The sequence below is a fragment of the Pleurodeles waltl genome, chromosome 10 (assembly GCF_031143425.1).
Source record: "Pleurodeles waltl isolate 20211129_DDA chromosome 10, aPleWal1.hap1.20221129, whole genome shotgun sequence".
Classification (NCBI taxonomy): domain Eukaryota; kingdom Metazoa; phylum Chordata; class Amphibia; order Caudata; family Salamandridae; genus Pleurodeles; species Pleurodeles waltl.
The window spans coordinates 798,704,840-798,727,713 of NC_090449.1; the positions used below are offsets into that span (position 1 = coordinate 798,704,840).

A 22,874-nucleotide genomic window follows, 5' to 3' on the forward strand; every position below is an offset into this window, starting at 1 on the left:
ATTCGACTTTGGAATTAAAGGTACTTCCAAAGTCTTAAACTACCTTATTTTTACATATAAGTCACCCCTAAGGTGTGCCCTATGTGCCCCTAGGGCTGGGTGCCATGTAACTATAAGCAGGGACTTTATAAAAATAGATTTATAAGCCCTGGTGAGGTAAAAACAGCCAAATTCGTTTTTCCCTCATTGAAGTAAATGGCCTTCATAGGCTAGAATGGGCAGACTTTATTTTAAATTTTAAAGTCTCCTTAAATGTTACATACCAAGAATTTGGTATCAAATTAATTGTTGTAATAAATCCCACAACTTCCAGTTGTTGGATTTAATATAACTTGTTCAGGTAAAAAGTTTAGCCTTTACCTAAAAAGTTGCCAATTTCAGCTCTGCATTGTTTTTGCTGCTGTGCTCTGATTGGCCAGCCTGCAGCAGCTTCTGCCAGGCTGCCTTGATTAGGTGTGAAGTGGCCTGGCTTCACACAAAGGAATATGCTTGGGGGAGAGAATCTCCCCTCAGCAGATGGTGAGGCAGGAAGGGGGAGGGCTGCCAAACTGGTCTACAAAGGCAGAGAAGGACATTTGGAGCACCCAGCAACACCCCCACATCCTGCAACCCCAGACAATTAGGTGCCCCCTTGATTAGATTAGGAGAGGGCAGGAGAGGGGTGTGTTTATGATTTTTAGCCACACCAGTGGGTGGGCTCAGCCAGATGTAACCTCCAAAAATCAGATTCATCCATGTTGGATTTTTAGAGACTGTTGCCTTCTGGGATGGATTTTTGCCACACTTCCCAGGAAGTGGTCATCACAGGGGGACTACCCTGTCCCTGATTGGAGAACCAGGGCCCCCCTGCTTTTCACCCAGGAGCAAGGATAAAACTGGCAGACCTGCACCCACACCTCAGATCCCCACCAAATTTCAAGAAGAAGGAACTACAAGGAGAAGAAGGACTGCCCTGCTGGACCCCTGGCCTGCACCTGGACCCTGCACTCAGAAGGACGGCACCAGCTGCACACTTGGGCTTCACCACAAGAAGGACTTTGCCTGGCTTCAACTGGTTCAAGGAGGGACTCCCTGTTTGCTACAGGTGAAAAATTGCTAACCAGAGTCCCCTGCACCAACTCCTGAAGAAAGCGACCAGCTGACCACTGTCCAGTGGCCAAAAAGGAGTTTGCGCCAGGTGCATTCTGGGAGTTGAAGTCCGCACCCCCCAAGGACCATCACAGAACTTCTGGACACTTGGGGTGAGCTGTGGACCCCAAAAGAACCTTAAAAGAACATCTGGGTGAAGCCCCAGAAGTTTGGAAAAGATTTGAGAATTTTTGGAAAAAAGCTCCAGAGAGGGACCGACCCGCCGCGGAAATTCTAGCCGGCTTGCCTCAACCGCGACCCGGCCTGACTTCGTGGTTCGTCCCGGTGAAGAAAAACTTCAAAATAAAGACTAAGTCAGAAGTTAACTTTTTAACCGAGGCCTCCCGCGACTTGTAGCCGAGCAGGGCTCCATCGCGGTCGGCCTGAAACTTTGACTTTGCCCCGGTCCTGGTGCAACCAGATGACCCGATTGGCGCTTTTTGTTTCTAAGCGCTAGAAAAATAATAATACTGTAAAAATTCATATCTCCGGTTCCCCTGAACCAATTTTATTCGTTTTTGTGTCATTTTAAAGATAAAAATATAAACTATTTTTATAAATTGGTTTTGGATTTTTAAACTGTTTCCTGTGTTTTATTTAATTACGGTTTTGTGATATTTGAATGCTTTACACTTTGTCTCCTAAGTTAAGCCTTGACGCTCGTTGCCAAGCTACCAAGGGTTGAGCTGGGATTAATTTACTGAGACCTAACTGTACCTAATTGGAGGTTAGTGGCTTGTTGCTAGGTGTAGGTACCTACCTGCCCCTACCAATAACCCATTTTCCAACAATACCCAATGTGTCAACATTGTTTGATAACACAGTTTCTTTTAAAAGATGGTCTCAAAAATCTTGCAATCACGCAGCCAATATATATAATGTAATGAACAATTTGCAACTGGTTACTTCTGTAGATGGGCACAAAATAAATTATTGTGTAGAAGATCAGTGACCTATAATATCTAAACTAAAGTTCTCTTCAAGGGATTTTTATGGCTCGGATTATGCCAAATATTGCATGACATCTCAAAAACTAAAAATAAATTGCAGTAAGACATTTGTAACACTACACTGATAATTTACCTTATCCAGAGCAGCTTGTACAATGGCTTCACTTTGTGTGTCGAGAGCAGATGTTGCTTCATCCAGGAGCAGAATCTTTGGGTTCCTTGCCAGAGCACGGGCAATAGCGATTCTCTGCTTCTGTCCCCCACTCAGCTGAGCTCCTCTTTCACCCACCATTGTGTTGAATTTCTGTGAAAAGTTAAGTTTCATCAAAATGGCAAAAAAGCGACTTCCACCAATATAAACATCCATGCACCATTATAAATAGTTCATCAAAATATATGCGTTAGGTTTATCAACGATGTGAAACCTTTCATAATAGGAACATTTCTAGGATCGGCAAATGGCTCTTATCCAATAGTATTCTTCAGGAGTGGCCAGAGCCATTCCAGCCTTTTAGGTAAATCACTATCTGAAGAAGTCCTTTTTAGATTTATTACATGCAGATGTATCTTATGTGGATATTCTGAAAATCTGGAGGGAAAAACGGCCTTCCAGGGAACAATGTTGGGCACATCTGGTATATGTCTTGAAGGTATGTCTTGCATCTTGGAGTAATAGAGTATGAACAGTAGGAAGAACATTAGTTGAAAGGTAGTTTCTAGTTTTGGCACTAAGATATAAAGTTTGGAAATATTCATAAGTAGTTTCCCCTACATATTTTTACACTAATAGAGTTACCTCTGGTGTATAAATCGTGGATGATATAAGTGTATAAACTGTGCATGATATAGTTTTGCATCATCCTAATTCAAAGGGAACAGTGCCCAGTGCAGAGAACTACGATTTTCTGAGGCAAAAAAGTCAACATGACTCAGATACCTACGTTTATGGTGCTGTATTATGGGACACTTGGAATGACTGTGCTCCCAAGATGTGCCTTTGAAAGTAGCAGTCTCAGCATTCCAATCAAAGGGTGCATCTTGTTACCTTCAAAAATGCATGGGGAATGTCCCATTTTGTCAACTGATTCAGTGGCAAAAATTCTGGGTAAAGTTATTTTGGGGAAATTAGAGTCCTGGGTGGAAGATCATACATTTTTTAACCCTTTACAGTATGGCTTTCAACCAGGCCGGGGACCTCAGAGCAGGCACTCAACCTTATGCTCATGTTAGATAAGTATGTGGCGGCCAGGAGAGGAGTAGTACATATGGCATTCATGGGTCTCTCATGTCCCTTTGATATGGTTGACAGGGATATTCCCTGGGGGATGATCCGGCATGCGGGGATAGATAACCAGCTGTTGACATTAATTCGGCTCTTGCACCAGGATACGTCCACAAAAGTGCGCTTTTCCACAGGAGGGGATTTTACTGCTCCATAAGGGTGGTTAAAGGAGTACGGCAGGGCTGTATTTTAGCCCCCTTTTTATTCTTATTTTATATTAGTTCTTTGGGCTCTTTTTTAACAAAGTGCACAAAAGATGCCCCAAGAATAGGTATCTTTCCCTTACCAATTTTGTTATATGCGGTCTTGCTGGTGCGGACAGCAAATGGCTTCTAGAATCTTCTTGATGGTTTTAAGGAGTTTATGAATAATTTAATACTTAAAGTTAATTTGCAGAAATCATTTATCATGTCAAGTGACCCAAACATTTTTAAAACAAGATCCTTTTATTTGAGAGGTAAAATGATTGCGAAAGTTCTTACTTTTAACTATTTGGTTTTCTTCTTTGATAAGAATAGCAAATGGGATCAGCTAGTTACTGTTAGATTACAAAAAATGGCATCGGAAGCTGATGTGGTTTTTAAGTTTGCTTCAAGATTGGGATGTAAGCTGGTGCAAAAGCTCCTCCAAATTTATCATAGTAAATGCATAGCGATATGTACATATGGTACAGGCGTTTGGGGGGTTTGCTGCCGCAGGGAAGCTCCAAATGGTGGAAAATAGATTTTTAGGGAGACTTATTGCTGCACCAAGAAATACAACATATTTTATTTTGTTTACAGAATTAGGAGTCACATTTATAGAAGATCCTATTAAGTTGGCCCCTTTATGCTTGAAGATATGGAGTACTAGTCAAGCAGTTTTTTGAGACAAGTTACAATGGACTACCTTAGACAGGATGGTGTATCCTCAATCTCTTGGCTCGCTTATATAAAAGCTTCTTTTTACAATCTTGGGTGCAGAGAGCTATTTGATAACCCAGAGCATATTACGGCAGATGCCAGTTTAAAACTGAAGCAGTGTTACAAATCTTATATGGAAGAGTTAAGATTAATGGCCATATTGGATATGGTAATACGATATCTCCAAGTCAGTGATACAAAGGGGATGGTGCCATATTTGGTATGGATTAGGAACCTGCAGTATGGATTCTATCTGACAAGGCTAAGACTGAGCCTGGTCCATTTTTTGGTGGCCTTTCCTATGGTTTACACATGGCATCCTGCCTTGCCACCCTGCCCTTGTGGTGGGCATATTCCACAGTGTATATTTGTATTTGTGTTTAGTATTTGTAAAGTGCATCCCGGCCGAGGCATCGAAGCGCTAGCAGAAAGGTAAAGGGCACGTTCGCTGGGAGGGAGAAAAAGTAGAAGACAGCAGTTAGCGCAGAAATAGCCAAGTTTTGACTAACTTCCTAAAAATTAAGAAATTATGGCCCATATGTAGGAACACATTTTCCATAGACACAAAATGGGCAAAACGGTTTGATACATCTGGCCCTATGTTCCTTCCTGATTGTCATGGGAAGCGAGTTCCAACATTTTGCTGCGGCTGCCGTAAAAGCTTTATCTCCCCATTTTACTTTGTTAGTGTCGGGGCCTGAATTCTACAGGCTCCTGAAGAACCAAGAGACCGTTTGGGAGTATGCCAGCAAAGTTTAGAAACCAGATAATTGGAACCGATTCCGTGAACTGCTTTATGAGTCAGGCAAAGAGTTTTGAAAACAATACGCTGGGCCACTGGAAGCCAGTGTAGTTGTTTTAAACTGTCACTGGCCGAAGCTAAGGGAGGGAGGTTTAGGATAGCTCTAGCCGCCATATTCTGGATCAGCTGTAGCTTGTTCAGAGAGGATTTGATTTTATGCTTTTTTGTACTGTGTATAAGGCCCCCAGATTGCAGTTTCTATGTCCGATTATAAGGAAGCGACATTTTAAGTCATATAAAGAGGGTTTATCATATTTGCAAAGCCTTTCATCTATTGAATCATGTTTTTCTATCCTGAGCTATAAAGAAACCTTATGCTTCTTAAAATTAGGTTATTCGTGTGGAAATTGATTTTTTGAATTTTATGATGATGAGGGAAATGTTTAAGTCTTGGTTGAAATGCTGTATTGATGAACCAAAGAGACAACATTTTTAGTTATCTATGTGATATATTTTTATAAAATGTGTTTTATTTTTTACTTTTATGGTCTTTTGGCTGAATAAAGTTTTTTTTTTTATTTGGATGGTGAATGCAACACTTTCAGAGGTAGGTCTGAGAAATCCTCACTTGCTTAGTACACAGGTACACAATGTGCATTCAGTAGGGCAAATGCAGAGGTACAAGAAAATGATGGGTACAGCCCAGTGAATGCACTATCTTTCTGTAGGATAGTAAAAATATGTTTTGGTTCCTCCGGAACCCTTCCAAATGTGCCTTCAATTTGAGAGCAAGATTTAAACAAACTAAACATGTTAAAAACCTTTGTTTCTTTAGCTTGTGTGGCACAGTCTAGACTCCATAATAAGGAAAATGTACAACAAGATAACTTCACCACCAATCTTTGGAAATACCCTCTCCTTAATATCTCTCAAATGAAATAAATATGCCCTGCCATGCTTCTCACCTGCCCATAGAAAAACCATCCAATCACGCTTCCCCAATACAAAATACCTGAAGTCCTACTCCCTCTCACACCACCCATTGAGCATCAACTCCCCTCCAGCCCAAAATTATACTTCATTCTCTTACATGAAGAGAGCTGATGCTACTTCAATACTGGTTCTGTGCGAGCCACTCGCCAGTGCAACCTCTTGTCCTGTGATCAGGGGTCTGTGGAGATCCTTGGCTTACAAGGAGATTATGGTTGATAGCAGAGAGATGCAGATCAAACTTCCCACATCCTTTGGTTTCTAGACACCATGGAAAGGTAGCAGATTACCATCCTCAGATCATGAACTTCAGGGTTCAGGTCTTTGCTGCTCTAGGGGTTTGGCGGGAAATAAATGTGTTTCAAAAACTAATGCTGTGGACAATGTCTATATATAACAAGTATATGATTGTTTGTGAGTTTTGTGTGACTGTGAAATATAGGTCCTAATCAGAGCTAAGCAAGAGAATATTGTTTTTTTAAAACATTATAATGTCTGCTTACATCTGGCAGTTTGGAAATGAAGTCATAAGCATTGGCTTCTTTAGCTGCTTGTTCGATTTCAGCATCAGTTACATTTTCTCTTCCATAGCGAATGTTCTCTGCTATTGTGGTGCCGAACAGCACAGGTTCCTGGCTTACAACTCCAATGTTTTCTCTCAGCCACTTAACATTGAGTGTTCGAATATCATGGCCATCCACTGTGACCTGAAATATCACACACAAACAAATCAGTTTAAATTGCTTTAAAATAGTATACACTAAATAGCTTAATGGTTACTACGTTAATCCAATTTTATTTTGTAGATGCCTGCTCCCTTAACCCCTTATGTTGGCCGAAACAAACATAAAAACCCATAGCCCTTTTGATGTTGCACTAAGAAAGAAATGCAGTTTAAAAAAGGAACAATATGTTGTGATCACTTTGCTTTACACAACACAAACTATGATTTTGCTTATAGTCCTAAAGAATTGGGGTAGTTGGTTTCGCATTTATGTCTGTGATTTCCATCTGCTTGCAAATGCCCCCCTCTATCTGCACTTGTTTGTTATTTAGGAAATTAATATGTCATAATCTTGCACATTTCCCATCCATCATTTCATTTAGAGCTTCTTCAATTATAGTGGGTAGCTTGAGATCTAAATTACTTTGGTTATTTTGGCTCATTTTACCAGAGTGTGTGTTGATGTCTGTATTGCAAACAAAAGTACACCTCTAGTCATTTTTATGGATTTTAGCAGGTGAGGCTATATCTTGAGAAATGTACATCACTGATGGCAAAGTAATCGGACATCCACCAGCACATAGGTATGAATTCTGGTCTGAAGTACAAGATGAAAGTCCATACTTTATGGTAGTAAAATCTTAACCACTTGTTCTCATACTTCCAACAATAGTAAGGGGTGTTAAAATTTTCAGTGTTTTCTCAGCTAACTCACCATAATTGTCAAGAAAATGATTATTACTCATGGTTTCCAGAAGTATTTGCATGTGGCTTTTGTTACATTTGAGAATTTTACACAATTTTATCCTGAGGGGGAGAAAATAGTTTGTGAACTTTCAACTAGTTTTAAAGTTTTGAGGAAAACAGTTTTAAAGTTTGCTCACAAGAAAATGCCACATCCATTTTCAGCCTGATTATTTTGGGAAAAAATACAAAAATGAAAGCATTCCATACAGGACAGGTGAAGACATGATTGGGATCTACAATAGACTTTGCTTGCATAATGAGAACCTTACACCTCTTACAAATTGTGCCATTTTGGTGCCAGAAGTAATGGTAATATTATATAAAGATTATTTGAATTGGAGCCTGAAAGCAAATGTGTATTACTCTCACAAACAACCTGATAGTAAAGGACTTCGCAAATTGTTTACATGAATTAAACAAGAGTTTAGACTAATTACTAAAGCACCAAATGAGTATCTCTTAAACACCCTTTTAAATTTTGTCTATGACAAGTAAAAGGTGCCATGTTTTGAGTGTGCCACATTTTCAAAGGTCAACTACACAAAATAGCACTTCAAAAGGAGCAATTTATGATCCTTAATTAAAAATGTTAAAGAAAGAATAAATCAAAGAGGTGGTAATGGTAGTACAAAAAGACAATAGTTATTATTACATAACCTTTTATTTTTTTCTGCTTCTATACCCCAATTGCATTTCATATATTGCATATACTCATTTTATTTAGGTTGCACCTTTTTCATGTATATATGTATATTGCACTTACTGCCTCCTAAGCCAATCTTATGGCTTTGGGGGGCTTAAATAGACTGGATTGTCACCCTAGAGGAGTGTAATGCTTAGTAGTTGTGTTGGGACTTTCACTGGCAGCCCTGAAAGGAGCAATGGGTAGTGCAAGCAGCAGCAACCTCCTGACAATGGCTCAACACTTATTTTTTCAGGAATTAACTACTGGTATACATAAGGGCAAAGCAGGAGAATGAGACTGAGCAAACATAAGATGTAAATACCTTTCATGAAGTTCACAGGCAGGCATCTCAGAGAGAGAGAGTCTGGCCTTACCATCTTGCTACAGACACAATAGGTACTGAGCACAGAGATGAATAATGACCTTCAAAAAGAACAAAACTTCTATTGTTCCACCAAGTCAGTGGTTCCCAACCTGTGGTCCAGGGACCCCTGGGGGTCAACGATGCCTCCTCCTGGGTTCCACGACTGCTTAGAAAATTAAAATAACATTAACAGATTAGGTCCCCAGCTTTCAGTAATGACTCATGGGGGGTCCCTGGATTTCAATTAAGATTCAGTGGGGGGTCCCCTGGCTCCAGTAATGATAAAGTGGGGGTCCACAGAGGTCCGAAGGTTGGGAAACACTGCACTCAGTTATGCAGTTGAGAGGCAATTTAGAAATTCATATGGCCCTAAAAGAGCTTTGTTAGAGGTAAGAAGGGAGGGGTTGGGGAACAGAGATTAGTTCCATCTTTCAGAAAATTCTGAAATACCTTTACAATGTTGCAATTTATTTTAATATTTTGTTTTATTAACCACTGTTCTGTTTATTTTCATAGTTACAACTATACACGTTCTATACACTAGGAGAGGACATATTCCTAGTGGGTAATTTTGAGTATGTCTATTCAGGGGAAAAAGAGATTTAGAACTCACGACTAATCCTCTCCCACAGGACTGATGGTTACCCAGAATGCATCACCCTCTGGTAATTTTTGGGTGGCTCGTTTGGTATGGCTAGCCAGGTTTGCTCTTTCTAATTAGTAAGTTGGCATTGAGCTTACAAAAAGTGAACACCACAATATAATAAGGACAAAACATAATGAAAATATTTTAAACACAATGCATGCTGCATTAATCATAAAAACACTAGACAAATTAAGAAAATAACATTGAACAGTCCTAAAAAGCTGATGTTTCTGCTGACTCTCAATTACTTTATGGGACCATCATCTGGACAGAGGAGGCCACCTAATGATTAGTTATATACAGTTAAGGGTGAAGCATCCAAAAACCAAACTATCTGCTGGGAGACGAACCACTTTAAGGACAGAAGATAATATCATACACTACTTTCATAAATCATATGGACCAATTGATTGTAGAACCAATGGACACATACTTCTTTATGTTATGTCTCCCAGGAGAGATCACAAGTGATGAATAAAACATGCATCTAAATGAAATGAATTTATTATTTTGTTAGGAAAACATACTTCTTAGGCATATGGTCATGGGCACATGATATCACATTACTGTCACATTAGACCTCTTCAGGATCTTGATGTAAATCAGCTCTTACCACCCCTTGAAGAGGATCATAGAATCTCTGCAGTAACTGAATTGTTGTACTTTTCCCACATCCACTCGCCCCAACAAGCGCAATGGTTTTTCCAGTCTCTACTGTCAGGTTCAAGCCTTTCAAAATCTAAAAAAGAATAACTTGATGTTAGCTGCACTGTATATACCTTGGAGTCAAATACCCCTGTGTACTCATTTTACTTTAGTTACACAAAATGAACAGATAGCTCTGCTGATGAAATAACTTGATAATTTCTGCTGTTGATTGAGGAATGTTAACATGGGATCAATACAATTTGCATTGTATTATTTGTGTTTTTAGAGACACAACCTATCCACGTCATAGGTACAGAGTTGGAGGAGATGAAAAGAGACTCAAAGCCAGTCATTTCTAGTTGTATGAATCTTGGAAATATTCTCTTGGTGATGCTTGAACGTTTGGCATTTTTACACCACACTAGAAAATCAGAAACAAATGGGTATCTTCCAATACCATGAGCAGACAAGCCTTGAATGTATTAAGTATTTATCTGTTTAATCAAGTCAAAAAGTCAATAGCACAAAAGTGGTCCCAAGTTGTTCCGTTATATAAAAAGTTAAGATGATCTACAACTACAAAATGTTTCCCTAATTTGCAATACCATATAAGAAATTGATCCAATGGGATCTTATGGGAATAATCTATTTGGACATTATTTCCATAAATAGATCGTAATTAGCTTTGCTGAGGATATATAAAATAGCCCATTTGGACCTATCAGTACAAAAAATAAATATGTAAACCTCAGGGGTTGGGGAGGAAATGTAAAAGCTTTTGATTGCTGTTAGAAATGGGGTCTTTGTTTGACAGTCAGGTTACCCCCTGTTCAAGCAAGGACCCTCACTCTAGTCAGGGTAAAAGAGAATCACCCTCAGCTAACCACTGCTTACCCCCTTGGTAGCTTGGCAGAGCAGTAGGCTTTACTTCAGAGCGCTAGGTGTAAAGTATTTGTACCAACACACACAATAACTCAATGAAAACACTACAAAATGACACAACACCAGTTTAGAACAATAGGAACTATTTATCTAAACAAAACAAGACCAAAACGACAAAAATCCGACATACACAAGTCAAGTTATGAATTTTTTAAGATTAAACTCAAAAATAGCGCTTAGAAACAAAAATGCTTGAATGAGATGTTAACACGGCGTCGTGACGGAGTCGTTCCCAACAAGCCGACACCAGCGGCGCCGGACACGGAGTCATTTAGACCCCCAAGTACAGTACCTTTGGTGAAGAGTGAAAACAAGCCGATGCGCGAAGTCGGGGATCGCGGTGTTTGTGCGAAACGTTGAATCCACGCGCTTCGAACGGCGTTGGTCACGACGGGGTGTGGTGACTTCCACGGAGTCGCGGACTTCAGCGGGGCTGCAGCGGCGTCGGGGCTGCAGCGGCGTCGGGCCTGCGAAGAGCGTCGCGTTCCAGCAAAGGTTACGGCGTCAGGTGCAGGCGGCGTCACCGGATTCAGCAGCGGCGGCGGTCCGGAGTCGTCCGAAGTCGATTTCCTTGGATTTTCACCAGCTTTCCTTTCAAGGGCCCAGGGACTGGATAGGGCACCACTTGTCAGAGCAGGAGTCTCTCCAGAGACTCCAGGTGCTGGCAGAGAGAAGTCTTTGCTGTCCCTGAGACTTCCAACAACAGGAGGCAAGCTCTAAATCAAGCCCTTGGAGATTTCTTCACAAGATGAAGGCACACAAAGTCCAGTCTTTGCCCTCTTACTCTGGCAGAAGCAGCACTGCAGGAAAGCTCCACAAAGCACAGTCACAGGCAGGGCAGCACGTCTTCCTCAGCTATCAGCTCTTCTCCAGGCAGAGGTTCCTCTTGGTTCCAGAAGTGTTTCTAAAGTCTGTAGATTTGGGTGCCCTTCTTATACCCATTTTAGTCTTTGAAGTCACCTTTCTTTAAAGGGGACTCACACCTACTTGTGAAATCCTGCCTTGCCCAGGTAAGGCATCAGACACACAGCAGGGGGTTGGAGCCGGCATTGTCAGAGGCAGGCACAGTCCTTTCAGATGAGAGTGACCACTCCACCCCTCCCTCCTAGCAGAGATGGCTAATCAGGAAATGCAGGTTACACCCCAGCCCCCTTTGTGTCACTGTCTAGTGCGAGGTGAAAAACAACCCAACTGTCAAACTGACCCAGACAGGGAATCCACAAACAAGGCAGAGTCACAAAATGGTTTAAGCAAGAAAATGCTCACTTTCTAAAAGTGGCATTTTCAAACGCACAATCTCAAAATCAACTTTACTAAAAGATGTATTTTTAAATTGTGAGTTCAGGGACCCCAAACTCCACATGTCCATCTACTCTCTAGGGGAATCTACGCTTTAATCATATTTAAAGGTAGCCCCCATATTATCCTATGAGAGAGACAGTCCTTGTAAATAGTGAAAAACAAATTTAACAATATTTCACTGTCAGGACATATAAACCACATTACTATATGTCCTACCTTAACCATACACTGCACCCTGCCCTTGGGGCTACCTAGGGCCTACCTTAGGGGTGCCTTACATGTAAGAAAAGGGAAGGTTTAGGCCTGGCAAGTGGGTACACTTGCCAAGTCGAATTTACAGAGTAAAAATACAGACACTGCAGTGGCAGGTCCGAGACATGATTACAGGATTACTTGTGTGGGTGGCACAACCAGTGCTGCAGGCTCATTAGTAACATTTGATTTACAGGCCCTGGGCACCTCTAGTGCACTTTACTATGGACTTAACAGTAAAACAAATATGCCAATCATGGAGAACCAATTACATACATATTTTAAACAGGAGCCCTTGCACTTTAGCACTGGTTAGCAGCGGTAAAGTGCCCAGAGTAACAAAAACAGTAAAATCAGAGTCCAGCACACATCAACAACCTGGGGAACAGAGGCAAAAAGTTAAGGGAGACCACGCCAAGGATGAAAAGTCTAACAATTGCCTTTATGAGGAAATAAAGCTGCAGTGACCTTAATGAATTTTTATAATATGCAGAGATTCCCCCTTTAAGCAGACTGTATTTGGGTGGTGGCATCTACACATATTAATTATTACATTGAGTGAAACAGACTGCACTCTGAATTAAATATTGGACAGGTGCATAATGTGTGAAAAAGTGTTTTGGATTTTTAATGCAAAGTCTGCATTCACTTGTGCTTGGAGATGGAGGCCATGTTGTCAGAAAAGTCTGAAATTGTTAAGACAAACCTCAAGTGCATCAGGATTTGTCCTGTAATATACAGAATATAAGTCTGCAAGATGTTTATCTGTGCATACTTGTGTGTATGAATGGATGACCATCCAATCATAACTCCTTTTCCTAAAGAATATTTTGTCTTCATACGAAGACAGTGGCCAGGTTTACAATTAATATAAAAACTGTAAATGATAATGGTGCTCTCCAAAGCTCATGGATTTCCAGAAAGGCTAAGACAGAATTTAAATGTTGAGCATTTTTGAGTTTAAAATATACATTTAAAAGCAGATTTCAGCGTATATGTTTGGCCAAACTCTATTCTAACATGTGCCCGACAAGTCGAAATTGTAAGCCTAAAATGAGGCACTACGTATTGCACTCTGTGAGATTAGTACACCTTGCAAGTTTTCCTGGTAGGGCCTCTGTATCATAAGATAAGGAATGGCTTTGCTTAGCTTTTGTAACTGCAAGTATTGGCACAAGTGAGTGATTTATTTATTTTATTACATCAACCTTGCTAGAGAGCTCAGGCAAAACATAGTGAATTTGCTTTTGGTTTTAGTGATGAGGTGCTGGAGAAAACTACATCCTCCATCAAAGCAAATGCCTAGATATGTTTTAGCATGTGGCTCTCCCAACTCTGTAGAATCTCTGCCTAAATTCAATGAGCCATATTTGCCATTTTTGTGGACTTTCTGCCAAAGATTACAAATTTGGTTTAATCAAGATCAATACTTGTGTGATCAGTTTTACAAAAGGCATTTAAAACTTCTATCAACCTTTAGAGGCCAACTGTTGTAGTATTTATTAGAATAATATCATCAGCATACTGCAAAGAAGTTATGTGCTGGCTGCCAATATTGGGAGCGTGAGACGTCAGAGTACCAAGTTTGCTACTTAAAGTAATATATAGACTGCAAATAGGAGGGGCAAGTACACACCCTTACTTAAGACCGCTGCTTGTATAGATCTTGAAGTACACATTTTTAATTGAGGCAGAATAATCTTGACTCAGGAGTTTCTGGCATGAAGAAGCAGTGAGGGTATGGTCCACCGGTTTAAATGGTCTCTGTATATTGATTGAACGATGTTCTAAAAGTCTACGAAATATGTAGATTTTAACTTTGTATATATTTTCGACTAGGACTGAAAGAGACAAAATGTTATCAGTCATACAGTCAGCTATTTGAAAATGAGTCTGGTTGAGTTGAACGAATTTACATATGATGGCAGTCTGCCAACAAAATTGTCTTTCAGCATCTAAGGTGGTTTAAGTTTGCAGCTCCCAGGATCAGATGTTGGCCGTTTCTGTGTAGTGGCTGCAAGATCGAATTGTGCCAATGAGTCTGGTATAATATTTGTTTGTAGGTAGTGTGAGAAGAGAGAAAAGAACAATTGCCAATATCCAATAAACAAAAGTAGCAGGTACACCATTTGGATCTGTTTCTTTGAAGCTGACAATGGATGATATTTCCAGGATGCCTATTATTTGCTGGTGAGTATCTCAGGAGTGACAAAAGACTTCACGTACATAGAGCGCTAATGTATGTGAGCTGTATTTTATGCGATGAATTATTACCTTATCCTCAAAGAAGCCCCTGTTCATTCCTGTATATAAAGGGCCAGAACGTCCTTTGGTCCTTATTTGAGGCTGTCTTAGACAGTTCTACTAACTGTATATTAGACGTTTGAATGAATACAAGTTAATGAGATTTATTACTCAGTCCATAAACACTCCTGGCTCTCCTAAAGAGTAAATTCCATACTATTTCTAACTATCAGAGGTAAAACGATAGTAGAGATGAATGATCTCTGTAGTGTACATGTCATTGGGCTATTAACTGATCATTTCCACTTCATTATGTTAGTGGTGTTGGTGTACACAGGGATGCTTGAATTTAGAGAACTAACTTACTTGAACGTCAGGCCTAGTAGGGTATGAAAAATGGATGTCTTTGAACTCCATCCGTCCAACCAACCTATCTGGCTTAAATCCATCTTTAGAGCCACTATCAATCAGACGTTCCTGAAAAATAAATATTTATTATATTAGTTAATAACAAAGTTGAGAACACTACAATTCAATTACTGGTGAAGTAGTCATCTCTAAATTCATTGTTTCACCATTGGTAAAGAATAACGGCCTGATTTAGATTTCAGCTGATGAGTTACTCCGTCACAACGGTGACGGATATCTGGTCCACCGAAATATAAATTCCATAGGAAATAATGGGATTTATATTGTGGCGGATGGGATATCCGTCACTGTTGTGACGAGTAACCCATATGCTGAAATATAAATCAGGCCCGGTGTTCTCTCCACCTCTGCTTTACATTCACAAATAATATACTCCTGTCACGCTGGAGAGAATTATGACCTGAAACAATGTACATTCACTAGACACATGAAGAGTAGCATACCTGTTTTTGTAATAATGGTGGGAATATAAAATATAACATCCTAAGGAGTCAGACATAAAGAGTTAGTAGTTATAGGACAAAGGGTGTAAGAGTTAGTAGTTAGAGGACAAAGGGTGTCATATTGTGGGGGCAGGAGATTGGAAGTAGGTGGTCAACAGTGCTGTCAAAGCTGTAGAACCATTGGTTTACTCATTAAAACAGGATGTTTTGACTATACAGTGATCCATGTGACTCATCATACACATTTATGCTTTCCAATAAAATATCACTGAGAATGTATTAATAAATGAGGTAAAAAGCACATGAAACCCCTCAATTAAGATAATTTGGAGCAGTTAGATGGAGAGTATAGAGTTGAGGCCTATCCTACATATTTAGTATTTTGGGTCAAGTGTCTAAATCTCTATCAAGGTAACATAATGGAGTTTATCTTTGTGTCATGCAACACATCCCCGTATATTATGCAAAAAAAAGGTCCAAGTATTAGCAATGTAAATACTATTCTGTTTTGAAGGTGTGCATGCATGCAAATGTTTTTATAATGCAAATTTAATTTAACTTAATGTCTGTTTTGAAACCAAATTAATTGCAGAAGCTATTATGTGTAAATTCAGTTTTGAAATAACATGTAATTCTCTACATCCTTTTTGTTGTAGATTTTGACGCAAACATTTGTACAACTAACTGTGCTCACTACTAACACACTAATACTAGACAAAAAAAAATATGATTTGCTACAGGAATTTTATTTAAATATGGCATACCAAAGACTGCTGTACAAATGTCCTGCTTACTTGATATTGTCAAATCGTGTACTGGAACTGAAATGTCAACAATGTCAAATGTATTCAGTGTTGAAAGGCTTTGACACAAGATGAGATTAATGGAAAGGTAATTATGAATTGGGTTTGAACCACTCTTAAATGGCAAACTTTAATTCATTGTAAAACCACTGAAATAACTAATTATTTCACACTAAGTTCAGCAAAGCACTTTAAATTTCTGCATGCAACCAAATATAAGTGCCTGCTTCCTGAGAAATAGTGATCAATTATGATTGTGTAGGATGACTATCTAAAGAATGCACCCATGGTATAATTAATTGATTGATGGTATTATTTGATTTTATGTCTGTAGAAGCCCAAATATTTATTACAAAAGCCAATATGTCATATATATCTTTCAGATCTTCTAGGTCCCCACTGAATAGTAAAGTCCAGTCATAGGTATACCCAGCAATTTAACATTTGCTTATGCAGTGCACAAACCAACAGAACTGAGTAATATTCTACATCAGAGGTTGTTAATTATGAACTACGAGATTCAATGACCGGATTTATTGGAGTAAACAATATAACAGTGCCAGGGAACTTAGCTATATGGTTTTTTTATTGTGTGCATCGCAAAGTGATATGGGACATGCCAAGAAGCAACTACAATGTATATTCATGCAACATTAAATGTCAGACAATGTCTTGTAAATTATTTGCTTTAATCATGTGTTCCTTTTTACTTAGTTTATAACACATATTAATCATGTATTAGGAAGTACCACAGTGAAATATCAAAGGCAAATCGGATACAAAGTTTTCCATTTATGTATTAAGAAGGTACCTTTTGTATAATCTTGTACACCTCATATGCAGCACCACGAGCATTGGCAATACTTTCCAAATTAGGGGAAGCTTGACCTAATGAGAAGGCACCAATCATAACTGCAAAGAAAACCTAAGTATGAAAAAAGACACCAGTTAGGAAACAATATTATATTGGTTTAAAATATAAGGTTCAAGCATGAAAGATGTAGTGTTACTAACATGCTCCAAAGTCCTTACAGGAATGCTTATTGTCACAAGTAGCCAAACATTGACCATTATATCCTCTGTAATTGACCACTTATGTGAAAGTATGCCATTGGCATTTTTGCTCCAGAAATGAGCAAGAAAGTAAAGGTCCATAATAGAAGTGTCCAACGCAGGTATCCATGCCAAATGCATAACCAAAACGTATGTAAGGAAATTTCATTTAGTTTCATTCCACGTATGTACTGTAAAGGAGGCCTGGAAATCTTGTATTGATATGGCCCGACTGGACTACTTTGTACACCCCTTGTCTATGGAGATCTAGCCAAATGGGGTGGCTGGGGCTGGACTTTCCAAAGTTTAACTGAATAATCTCACATTAGTCAATTTGCTATTCCATATGCCACTGTGTGTCTTGAAGTAGAACAATGTATTGTTTACTGGTCTGTGGAAAGATTTCTCAATGATTCTTTTTTGAATTCATGCAATGACTTGTGATCCAGGATTCATGGCAGTGGTGGCTGAATATTTTTCAGAGTGGGAATGATATAAAAGTTATGTCAACACATTAAAACACTAGGGTTCTGAAACAAACCTGTCTCACTGAACAGGTTAATGTAGCAAATAACAAAACCTTGCCAGATGGACGGTGTGGTAGCATTCCAAAGTTGTTAATGTTAAAAACAGACTATAAGGAGCCATTAGACATACCTATTCATACATATATAAGTAAAAAGAAGCAGGATTGTATTTGCTGATTTACAATAGTCTCATTCTCCATAGAAATGTAATTTAGAAGCTAATATAGCACAAGAAACAACCACTTGAGGGTCCGCTATAAAGTTTTAAATGTTTGTCACAAGTTGCCTTTGACTGATAAGGAGGTTGTGAAATCATATTGTTTGCAATTTTCAAAAGTATTAGCACTTTTTTTCTTTCAAAGTATTACCACATACATATTCTGCCCATTTAGAACAATAAATGGACTAAAGTAATATGTTTGTGTAACAGCTGAATTGTGCCAGTTTTAAACATTGAACCACAATGCTGTTCACAAATAAAATCCCAGTACAAATACTGACTGGCTGGCATTCTGTGCCATTGAAAAAAAGAAACATAAGGAATTCTGTGGCAGGTTCATGACTACTGTGTGAAATACTGTACAATTGAAAATGCACTTCAAACTGCAGTGCCAAATAGCAATTCCCTTACACATATTAGAGCAGAACATGCCTACAAATTACGAGGCTATGAAATTTGAAATTAGTACATTGTGCAATAGAATTAAGAACTTGACATAAGTATCTTCTGAAATAAAGACAACTTTATGATATTATTTTCAGCATAACCCTCAACATGCCACCCATTTTAACTAAAAGTATTTAAAGTGATTGGAGAGGTTCCCATATTACATGAAGATGTGTCAGAATTAGATTTTAGATTTTACTTCCTCCTTTTTTTCCTGTTTAAGCACACGTAATAAGGATAATCTTTGCATGGTAGGCCTACTATGCTAGTTTTCTTACTTGCTCATATACTACAAATTTAGGGCCAGATTTGCTAAGACTTTGCACTGGCACTAGTGCAAGGCAGTCCAATATGTGCCTGCTGTTTACTGTTCAGTGCAAAAGATGGTTTGTGCTGGAAGGGAACTTTTCTTTCACGCTGCAGAAAAGGCTTTGCATTACTTTGATCTAGGGGATGTTACTGCACTACAGCAATGCAAACACGCATAGCTTGTGATGCAAAGCCCAATCTACTGAGATAGCCAGTGGGTTTTGTCCCATGAAGCAGACACAAACAAGGAGAAATATGTTTCTAAAAATAAATAATGTATTGCATATGTGCTACAGAGCACAGCACACATGCAATTCATTGGAACCATCTGCATACAAACTTGTACTGGAAGGATATATTTGCAGTACAATTCATGTGCTAGACATCACACGCTCCCCTCTGCACAATGCGAAGAGGCTGGGTATCTTGCAAGGCAGCTTTTTTGCATGCCAGTGCAGGAGATGATACCAGCAGCAACAATCCAATTTTTGTGGATATGGTGCTGCGCTGTGTGTTCTCCATAGTTACATGTGGCACAACAAACCTGACTTATGCACTACATTGTGTGTAAAATGAGTACATCTATCCCAAGTCTTGATAATGCACTCTGTACCGATTAGCTTGCAATGTTACAGATAATACCTAAGTCATTATTTCTCATATTTAGAGTGCTGAGGTCACTCAGAGGTGTGCTCTTGCTAACACACAGACTTATGGAGAGCTCTTCATAAACCTCAGACTAACTCAAAGTGTGATCATGGTAAATAAACACAACCCTCAAGCCTTCATTCTGAGTGACCACTTAATACCAATTTCATTAGAAACAACAGTTTCCACTCACATCTGTATTGTAAGCAATGCTGTTATATAGCATATGGTAGTTTTGAATATTACGTTATGACAAGTATATTTCAGATAAATATAACAGGCCAGACTTGGATGAATTAGTCTTCGGAAAATAGCCTGGAATTCGGTGAAGGCAAGTTAAATCAGTGAGGAAGGTAAATTAGTGGGGAAATATTGATGTCCCAAATTTTTCTGAACTGAATAGTGGCTCCAGTAGGTCTTACTCCTAATCACATAGTATATTGGAATAATCTATACCCATGGTATCAGTAATTCCAGGTGAGAAATTACTGCATCAGAATATTTAAAACCACTGGCAGATCTCTGTGAGGCTCTAACTATCCTGATGAAGTAGGTTATTGGAAAACTTAAAATTAGAAGTGCCCTGCTTCAGTAGGTTCACTTATTTGATGCACTAACCCTTGGAAATCTTGCCAGAGACAGACTACTACTACTACAGATTCCCTAACTAAGTAGCAGATAAAATATTCTAATGGATTTCATTGTTTGGCGATCCTAAATATATTAGTTTGGTAAAGCAAAAATGGGCTCACTCGGAAAGAAACCATAGATCTTAGCATTAGAAGGTTTCTGCTTGTTATGGTATGATTTACCCCAACCTGATCCACAACTGCTGCTGTACTAATCCATTTAGAGTTACAATTTTATCAAATTAGCTCAGCTATGCTAGAGTCACTTATTGCTCTGACATCAGAATGATGGCAATTTTGCTGTTGAAGGATTAAGGTATTTGTAAAAGAAAATACTTCACATGGCAATCTCTTTCCCATACCGCTCTGAAATATTTATGTTTTTCCCTGCACTTTTTACCTCACACCCAAATTAACTAGTCACAAACAATGTGGCAAGGTTGGGAGATGAACCAAAGTTCACCATTTTTAAGTGGGCATTTAGTGGCATTTCAGAAGGAAAGAGTTCTCATGAAAAATCTTAGATGTCCTAACTCTACAGCTTTGGGTGAGAAATGCAATAATATTTTAAAAATTATCCTCTCTCCCAGTTTCCTGTAACTGAAAAAAGTTTTCCACAAAAAGGCTTTCATTTCCCAATAACACCTGATGTATGTTCCCACACTTACAATGGTTTTAATATGCATGTTTGTGTACTTAAGTGTGGGAAGACACTGAACATCATTGTGAACACTGTCAACATAAGACACTTAGATTTTTGGAAACATTTTCAAGGAACACTTCCCTAGCCCTCTCTTCGAATAACCACTAATTGTAAGTTGAACATGAGTGCAGAGCTTCCACACACCTTCCAGAACTTCCAATCACTTTTGATATCTCTGCTCAATAAATTCTGCATATTATTAGTTGGAACTAAAACTACATGTTATGAAAAACCACAATGTCCTTCTAGGTTGGATCGTCACTGTTTACAGAATAAATCCTTATTTGTAGTTTCAGTCTTTGAAACATTCTCACCACGTTACTTACAGTAAGCACATTTCCAATGGTGTAGTTTTTTGGTTCTTCCACAGTTAATTTTGTCCCATACCAGAGGGCCAACGCATAGGCTGCAAATATGAGAAACTGAGTCAAGCCCATTGATATATTGGTTGTCAATGATTTGTTCATGCCAACATCTCTTGCATCCTTTAAGTTCACATCATACCTGAAAAAACATAGAAAGAAGAAATGTTTCTTCATATTATTTGTCACTCTCAAACTAATTTCAGCCTTGGCCATATATCTTATTTCAACATTTTATATCAGTGAGACCCTCAAAAGATTGACCACAACTGAATTGTGTTTTGTGGTATACTGAAACCATGCAGATTTATCCGGCTACATCTAATGTAAATTGATTGAAGTCCCCTCGGGCTCCGTGAGGCCTTTGTTGACAGCTGTTGCTGTGAGACGAACATTGAAATGTTGGTGCTCTGGGCTTTTACCAACCATTGGAAGAATGTGGAGCTCCACATTCCAATGTTTTAATTGCCATTAAAACATTTTTTTTAATTGGGTCTCAAGTTGGCAGAGGTATGCACCCTGTCCAAGTAGGGGCAATAATCCTAATTAGGGAAAATCAGCTACACTCTCCAAATAGGCTGTGCTCAACCTCTGATAGCTTGGCATAGAGCAGTCGGGCTTAACTTAACAAGCAATTTGTAAAGTATTTGTGCGACATTAAAAGGTTGCATAGTGAAAACACTACAAAAAAACTCTATACCAAGTTAGAAAAATAGAGTATAACAAGACCTAAATGACAAACATCCAATAAGTAGAAGTTGAGATAAAGATTTTGAAAGAATATCTAAAACTGTAGTGCTTAGAAACTTAAAGCACTAATCAAGGCTATCTGGTCGTGCTAAACCCAGATAAATTCAAAGTTCAGGCCGACCGTGATTGAGCACGGGCCGTCTATAGGGACTAAACCTGTCCAGCTAAAACAGAACCCTGGATGGGGATTGCATTGACATTGAAGACATTGAAGATCTGCATTGACATTGAAGATTTGTTGTGAGGAGCACAGATGTGCAAAGGCTGGTACCTATCCGCGCAGTCCAGGGATGTGTCGTCATCCAGCTGCGCAGAGGAAGATCTCCGAGCAGGGGTGCAGCGTCAAACTGTTTCTGATGAAGGGATGCGTCATTGTCAAGCTACGCAGCCAGTGATGTGAAGATGATGTGCCGAGGCTGGTGGTGAAGCATCGATCCTGCACTGTGCAGTCTGAGATGTGGAGTCTTTGACCTCAGCTTCACTGAGTCGGCGGCAAGGGCGGATGTGGTGATGCCAATTGGTGCACCAGAATTGATGCGTTGATTTTAGCAGAAAGCAGCAGATTAACAAACTTCCAAAGGTCCAGGATTGGATTGGTCCCACTAGGCAGGGTAGGACTCTACTTGTTATGCTGCTTATACTGGTATGATTTACCCCAACCTGATTCACAAATGGTTCTGTACTAATCCATTTAAAGTTACAATTTAATCAAATTTGCTCAGCTATGCTGAAGTAACTTATCTCTCTGACAGCAGAATGATGGCAATTTTGCTGTTGAAGGATTAAGGTAATTGCAAAAAAAAAAAAAATACTTCACACAACAATTTCTTTACCATACCACTCTGAAATATGTGTGTGTTTCCCTGCAACTTTTAACTTACACCTGATTGAACAAGTCATAAATAATGTGAGGAGATGGGGATGTTCTTTTAGTGGCATTTCAGAAGGAAAGAGTTCATGGAAAATATTAGATGCCCTTTTACTTACAGCACATCCTGCCCTG

The 22,874-nt window shown here is 39.1% G+C and overlaps 1 protein-coding gene across 6 annotated transcripts in view; it reads right to left on the minus strand.

Annotated features, from left to right (window-relative positions):
• Positions 1–22,874, minus strand: part of LOC138261905 (ATP-dependent translocase ABCB1-like) — a 147,095-nt gene that overhangs the window by 65,630 nt on the left and 58,591 nt on the right. For all 6 annotated transcript variants that reach the window (XM_069211461.1, XM_069211459.1, XM_069211464.1 and 3 more), the window contains 6 exons: positions 21,086–21,263; positions 17,035–17,148; positions 14,915–15,025; positions 9,774–9,899; positions 6,498–6,701; positions 2,212–2,382 (listed from right to left, as the gene is read on the minus strand). In XM_069211461.1, coding sequence (XP_069067562.1) covers positions 2,212–2,382; positions 6,498–6,701; positions 9,774–9,899; positions 14,915–15,025; positions 17,035–17,148; positions 21,086–21,263 — 904 coding nt within the window. The remainder of the gene's footprint in view (positions 1–2,211; positions 2,383–6,497; positions 6,702–9,773; positions 9,900–14,914; positions 15,026–17,034; positions 17,149–21,085; positions 21,264–22,874) is intronic.